Source organism: Crocuta crocuta, unplaced genomic scaffold (assembly GCF_008692635.1).
Source record: "Crocuta crocuta isolate KB4526 unplaced genomic scaffold, BGI_CrCroc_1.0 scaffold68, whole genome shotgun sequence".
Classification (NCBI taxonomy): domain Eukaryota; kingdom Metazoa; phylum Chordata; class Mammalia; order Carnivora; family Hyaenidae; genus Crocuta; species Crocuta crocuta.
In genome coordinates, this window is record NW_027532426.1 from 247,983 (window position 1) to 254,616 (window position 6,634).

The window sequence follows — 6,634 nt, forward strand, 5'->3', positions numbered from 1 at the left end:
GTCCCGGGGCTGCAGGGAGCGCAGCGCGCGCGGCCCGGGCCCCGGCCACCGGACACCCCACCGGACACGACCCTCCCTGGAGCTTGGACAACTGCCCACCTCGGATACTGCACCGGACACTGCCCCCCACAGGGCTGGACACTACAACGGACACTACTTCCCAGCTCCGGACACTGCTTCCCCCCCAGCCCTGGACGCTTTCCCCCTCCCCCTCTGGGGGCCGAGACACCGAGCCCCCCGCAGGCGCTAGCAAGCGACCCCTTGCACCCCAGCGCCTGACACTGCCTCCTCCTTGTCCCCTTCTCTCTTCCCCTCCTCCCGCTGCATCATTCCCTGGCTCGGGTCGGAGCCCCGCCAGTTTCTGCGACCCCCTGCAGCTCGGCCCGGCTGCCCGAGCCCCCACCCCCCGGCTGCTCGCCCGGATGCCTCTCCCCGGGGGATTGTGGTGGCTCCTCTGCTGCCGTCGAGGCTTTACTCTTCTGCACCGGGACTACGGGGACGGCGAGCTTAGCGGGGACGGGGACGAGGACGAGGAGACCTTTGAGCTGCGGACCCCGAGTCCAGCGGGCGGCGGGAGGGTAAGTCCCGGGGGGTTTGGAGCCTTGTCTCGATCCCTCTCACTAAAGCCAGCCGTCACGTCTGATCCTGCTCCAGACTCCAGCCAAACGGCGTGCTCTTGGCGGACCAGGGACGTGGGAGAGGTTTTTGCCTGGGGGCCAGGAGCCCCCGGGAGCTCAAGGAGCAGCCCTACTGGGGATGTGCCTGTGGGCCTCGAGCCGCATGCTGGGCGCTGTCCACCTGCTAGGGGCCCTGAGGCAGGGGAGGCGTCACGCGTGGCCCGACCTGGCCCTGCCTCTCCCTTCCCCGCCGGCTCCGCGTCCCATCCCGTCTCCTTCCGCCTCCGCCAGCGCCGAGGAATGTGGCGAGGCCGGCTGGGCGGCTCGGACGCCTGGGTCCGCTCCGCTCCCAGTTTGTGAGCGCTGAGTGCTGGAGCCAGATGCCGGAGCTCCCGCCGCGGGGACCTGGGAGAGGGGGAGAAGGCATCCTCAGACTGGGGGCCGTGGCAGGGACCCCACGGACAGGGAGCTGGGGGCCACCACTCTTCGAGGACCCTTCGTCATTACCCTGCCACTCAAGACAGAACTCTCGGCCCTCCCTGGTGAGGCTCCTGGGGAATTCCGGAGGGGATGGTGAGGGACGCCGGTCCCCGGTTTTGTGGAATCTCCCCGTGGGGAAACTGAGGCTCAATAGGTCTGGAAGACCTCCAATCCCTGACGTCCCCTCCCCGATTGCCCTCCACACCCGCAACCAGACTCCTGTGTGGTATGGCCTGGGTCAGGCTCCCATCCCCCGCTCAGGGGTCCCCAGCAGGCCCGGTGGCTCCGTGCCCGGGTGGGGCGGGCTGCGCCGCTGGGGCCGGCGCCAGCACCTGGCGGAGGCGGAGGGCGGATAAATATAGAGGGGGGTGGAGGGAGGGAAGCAGGGGACTGCGATTAGGGGAGTTGGTCTAAGAGAGTGGTCAGCACCTGCCCCGTGGTGGTGTGGCTAAGAGCTCCTTTTAGACCTTCTAGAAAATAGGTTGCTCTGTCACCCAGGAAGGCACAGGACCCAGACGTCCCCAAGCTTTCCAGCTGGACAGGGTCGGCAGTGTGAACCACACCATTGCCTCCCTCGTGCTCCACCTCCACCCCCCTCCCCTGAGCTTGGGGACAGGTGTCCCTGCCTCCCCCACCTCCCCCTCCTGGCTTTAGCAGTGTGGGAGCAATGGGACGATGGCACAATTCCTGCCTGACCTGGCTCCTGGACGGGTTTTGGCCTCTCTCAGACCCCAGTCTACAGTTGAAGTTCCAGGGCAAGGGGGAGAAGGGCAAAATCCTGAGCTGCATCTCCCCTGGAGAGTGTGTGCCATTTTCCAGCCTGCCCTTCTGGAGTCCTAGCAAAGGGGGAGGGTCTGCTTACCATTGAGTCTCAGGGGTGTCTATGGAAGGGCATAGGAAGTTCTTGGAGAAAGCCCTATACTGAAAGAGTCCCTCTTCCCTTCATCCACTTCTGTGCCCACCACCTGCCTGCCTGCCAGCCAATGAAGGGGAAAATGAGGAGGAGAGGGTGACTTCCAGCAAGAAGAAACTTCATCCACCTCTCTCTTTTCAAAGATGAGGAAGCTAAGGCCCAAATACTCTGGGGACTTGTGAAGGTTCCACAGCCAGTTAATGATTCCAGTTAGTGATCAGGCTTTTACTAAAACCCAGGTCTCCCGACTCCATGCACAGTGCTCTTTCCACCTTATCACGCCCTGATTTAAATCTTCAAAGGGAAACGGAGACAAGGCGAGAGGCTTGACTTCTTAGCTCTGGCTGTTCTTTAGAGACTGGCAGAAGGGGCGACCTCCAGCTTCTCCTCGCTGCCTCACAGTCATGACCCCACTCCTTGATTCCTCAATTCCCTGAGCAGCGCTGTCCTGGGGGCGGAAGCCACGGCATCCTGCAATGACGGCTCTGATCCTGAGGGCTGCCCCCGCCTGTTTCCCCAGGGCCCCTTGGACGTGACGCTGACTCAGCCGGTGAGGAGCGGGCCAGTCCCAGACAGGTGAGCTCGGCCCCCCTGAGTCTCGTGGTCTGGAGACCCCAGCCCGTTCCCGGGACCCCAATCCTCGCCGTCTGCTCTCCCGCAGTTGTGCAATAAGGGAGAGGCCTTACGCCGGACGCTGTGGTTTGGCCGGGGTCCCGGGGGGGGCGGGCCGGCTGGGGGCGCGGGGAGAAAGGGGGGGTCTGGGCTATTTCTGGTGCGAGGTCAGAACGGCCCGGCGGTTCCCACAGCCTGGGGGAGGGGTGTCCGGGCGCTTGCAGTCTGGGGAGCCCCGACTGAGGAGCCCCCTGGAGGCGTGGTGCAGGACCGACAGCCTCGCCCAACCCTCCCTCCCCTCCGGCCCAGGCTGCAGAGCTGGGAGGAGACGCGAAGCCTCATCCCAGAGAAGGGGCCGCCGGAGGAGGACCCGGACGTCGTGGTGAAAGGTGGGGACCGACCTTATGCACTCTGGAAGCCCCAATCCCAACCCTCGAGAGGATACTGTCTTCTCCTGCTCACCTCCTTTCCCTCCCTCTCCTGGCCCCAGGTTGGCTGTACCGTGAGCCCCGCGGGGGAGGGGCGCGGCCCTGGTTGCCCCCGCGCCGGGCCTGGTTCGTGCTCACCAGGGACTCCCTGGATCAGTTCAGCAGCAGCGGGAAGGGGGCGCGGCGCCTCGGGAGCCTCGTGCTCACCAGCTTGTGCTCGGTTACCGGTCCGGAGCGCCGCCCCAAGGAGACCGGTGAGACTACGTGGGGACTCTTGTACCGCCCTGGGCAGCGGCCCCAGCCGGCCCTGATTGCCTTCCGCGGACTCTCTTTCCCCAGGTCTGTGGTCAGTGACCGTGTCTGGCCGGAAGCACAGCGTCCGGCTCTGCTCCCCGCGCCAGGCTGAGGCGGAGCGCTGGGGGGTGGCATTGCGAGAAGTGATCGCCTCCAAGGCGCCGCTGGAGACCCCTACCCAGCTGCTGCTTAGGGACATTCAGGTGTGAAAGAGGGGACTTCGTCGAGAAAGAGGAGGGTGGTTAACCCAGAAGCCTTCTGAGTTTGGAGAGCCCCTTTTCCCATCCCTGACTCCTTGACTTCTAGGAGAGTTACGGGGACCCGGAAGCCGTGGCCCTTATTTACCTGCGCAACCCAATTCTGAGGCACACCAGTGGGGCCCTGTATGCTCCACTCCTGCCCCTGCCGTACGGTGTCAGCGCCCCAGGTGAGTGGTGCCACGGCCCAAGTCCCTTGGATGGGGAATCTGAATGCCTCGCTTGACACGGGCTTTAGAAGTCCAAAGCAAACCTAGCCCCTCACTTGTCGAAGGATGAAGGTGAAAATGGAAGCTGACCAAACTGATACCCGGGCTGGAGAAGAGGGAAGCCAGCATAGGAAAAGAGGCTCCCTTTGACCACCTTCTCTGTGGGTCTCATTCTAACTACTGATATTCCTTCATGAGTTTTTACACTCTCTGCCCTCTTTTTCACTATACCACCTTTACAATTGTTGGAAAAGCCAGAACTTTGGGGGAATGTGCTGGCCTCATCCAGAAAGGAATAGTGACTAGTCAGGTCCTGAAGCTAGAAGATTAAGGAAGGCTGGGAGAAGAACCCTTATTTCCTGACTCCCAGTCTAGCCTGTTTTCCAGTCCATGGTGATGGCTCTTAGTGCCCAGTTACAGAATCCGGGGTTTGAGCCTGTTTCTTGTAATCAACCCCCATAGCTCCCAAACTCAGAAGGCAGCCTCGGTGGATCCCGAGGGGGAGATGCCTGGGAGGTAGGGGTTGAGAGCTTGGCTCTGTGGGGACCATTGCTTTCCCTTCACTCTTCCTGTCCTTCGTACTCTCCCCTCCTTGCCACCCCCTGTCCCCTTATATTCCCTCTGACCTTTCCCTGGTTCATGCCTTCCTTCCAGGGCCCAGCTCTGGGTCCCCTCTCCAAACCGTCCCTCCGCCCCCACCCTCCCACAGGTCCGGGCTACGCACCCTTGCGCGAGGAGGCGGTGCGGCTGTTCCTGGCGCTGCAGGCGCTGGAGGGGGCGCGGCGCCCCGGGCCCCTGATGCAGGGTGTGCTCCAAACCTGCTGGGACCTGCCCGCGCTCCGCGACGAGCTCTTCCTGCAGCTGGCTAAGCAGACCTCGGGCCCCGGGGGCCCCCCTGGGCCCCGGGCTACCCAAGACCCCGCGGCCCTTCGGTACTGGCAGCTCCTCACCTGCATGAGCTGCACCTTCCGGCCAGGGGGAGCTGTGAGGGGGCACCTCCTGGGGCATCTGGAGAGGTGAGAGGGGAGGAGTGGGGTAAGGCCGAGGCAAGGGAGCTACAGGGCTAGGAAAGAATGACAGGCCTTGCCAAATTGCTTGGCGGATGGAGAACTTAGGCCCAGAGAAGGGAAGAGACTGGACCCCTGCTAATATGTACAGCATCTCGGTGGGGACTAAAGATCTTATCCTGCTTCCCGTGGGAGGAATTACCAAAGGAGCCCCCTTTGGGCAGAGGAATTACTAAAGGCTGCTTTTCCTCGGGGCTGACGCAGTCCAGCCAGTTGCAAAGCGGAATGAGGCTGAATTTTGGATTTCAACCCGAAGGAGGATCATGGAGACTTTGGGAAGTGGGAGGGGGCAGTAAGGAGCAAGCTGTTCGGGGCTTAGAAAGTAATTCACATCCATGTGGTGCTCCAAGGGTATTCAGAAGAGAGCAGGTCGCTGTCTTCAAGGAACTTAGAGTTGGAAGGAAGGGAGTTGATGAGACGAAAGAAACGATAAAATAAGAGGGCGAGAGGAAGAGGGAGAAGGCAAGCCCTCCGGGCACTGATCCTCGGGGTTTCCCTACCCCAGGACCGAGCAGGCGCTCCCCGACACAGAACTGGCGGAATACGCGCGCTTCATCCGGAAAGCGCTGGGCCGAACGCGCGGCCGAGAGTTGGTGCCTTCGCTGGCAGAGATTTCAGCGCTGAGCCGACGACAGGAGCTGTTGTGCACCGTGCACTGTCCGGGGGCTGGTGCCTGCCCTGTGGCCATAGACTCTCACACAACAGCGGGGGAGGTAAAGCCAGAAAAGGCCCCTGAAACCACAACCCTTCCCCCGACCCCGGCTTCCCATGCCAGGCTCTCTCGGTGCCCGGGCCCTAGGTTTGCCCAAGTCTGAGATTCATCACTTGAGTCAGGGATGTGTATGGAGAGACTGAGAGATCTGAAAGAACCCGCCAGTTGGCAAGACCCCTGCGCGGTCTGACTTTCCCCTCATGCCTTCTCCCATCCAGGTTGCTCGAGAGCTGGTGGGGCGGCTGGGCTTGGCCCGGAGCCGCAACGCATTCGCGCTGTATGAGCAGCGAGGGGCCCAGGAGCGAGCCCTGGCTGGGAGCACCCTCGTGGCCGACGTGCTCACCAGGTTTGAGAAGTAAATGTCCAGCCCCAGCCCCGCTCTCCGTTAGCCCGTCTGCCTCTCGGCTCTGCTCAATCCCTGAGCAAACTTTTGTGAAGCCCTGGCTGTTTACCCGGCACAGTACGTTTGCTGGTTCACTTTGGAGCCTGCCCTCGGGCGGTTTGCTGTCTAGCTTCAAGGCGTTCCGAACTTCTGGCCCCTCCCCCCGCCAGCCTCGGCCAGCCCCTAGGGGAGTCCCGCTTCTGACTCGCACCGAGTCCTTATCTCTTCTCTAGTTTGGCAGCCGAGGAAGCCGGGCTGGATGACTCGACGGACTCTGGTTGGAGACTATGTCTGCGTCTTCACGGGCCTCTGCACCCCGAGGGGCTGTCCCCAGACGGTCACGAACTGCCTTTCCTCTTTGAGCAGGTGAGGATCTCCAGCATTCACGCCCAAAGATCCGCAAGCCTGAAATCCATCCCCCCCGCCCCCCTTTCTGGGCCGTGGCATTTAATGGTTACGGCAACCTCCCGGGAGGCTTTACTTGAACCCAGACCTCGGATTTTGCACCCCAAGGTGTTTTCGCCGCCCCTCCCGCGTTGACACCCACTGCCTCCTCTTAGGCTCACGCTCTGCTGCTGCGCGGCCGGCCGCCCCCGCCCGACGACACGCTGCGCGCCCTGGCGGCGCTGCGTTTGCAGAGCCTGCACCGCGACTTCTCCTCCA

General features: G+C 62.7%; 1 protein-coding gene across 1 annotated transcript in view; it reads left to right on the plus strand.

Annotated features, from left to right (window-relative positions):
- The first annotated feature begins 14 nt into the window (after window positions 1-14).
- PLEKHH3 (pleckstrin homology, MyTH4 and FERM domain containing H3) overlaps window positions 15-6,634 on the plus strand; it is an 8,257-nt gene continuing 1,637 nt past the window's right edge. The window contains exons 1-11 of the mRNA XM_077779126.1: window positions 15-578; window positions 2,531-2,586; window positions 2,932-3,011; window positions 3,113-3,304; window positions 3,390-3,547; window positions 3,651-3,771; window positions 4,520-4,826; window positions 5,383-5,590; window positions 5,808-5,935; window positions 6,205-6,337; window positions 6,532-6,633. Of these exons, the coding sequence (XP_077635252.1) occupies window positions 423-578; window positions 2,531-2,586; window positions 2,932-3,011; window positions 3,113-3,304; window positions 3,390-3,547; window positions 3,651-3,771; window positions 4,520-4,826; window positions 5,383-5,590; window positions 5,808-5,935; window positions 6,205-6,337; window positions 6,532-6,633 (1,641 nt within the window). The 5' untranslated portion in view covers window positions 15-422. The remainder of the gene's footprint in view (window positions 579-2,530; window positions 2,587-2,931; window positions 3,012-3,112; window positions 3,305-3,389; window positions 3,548-3,650; window positions 3,772-4,519; window positions 4,827-5,382; window positions 5,591-5,807; window positions 5,936-6,204; window positions 6,338-6,531; window position 6,634) is intronic.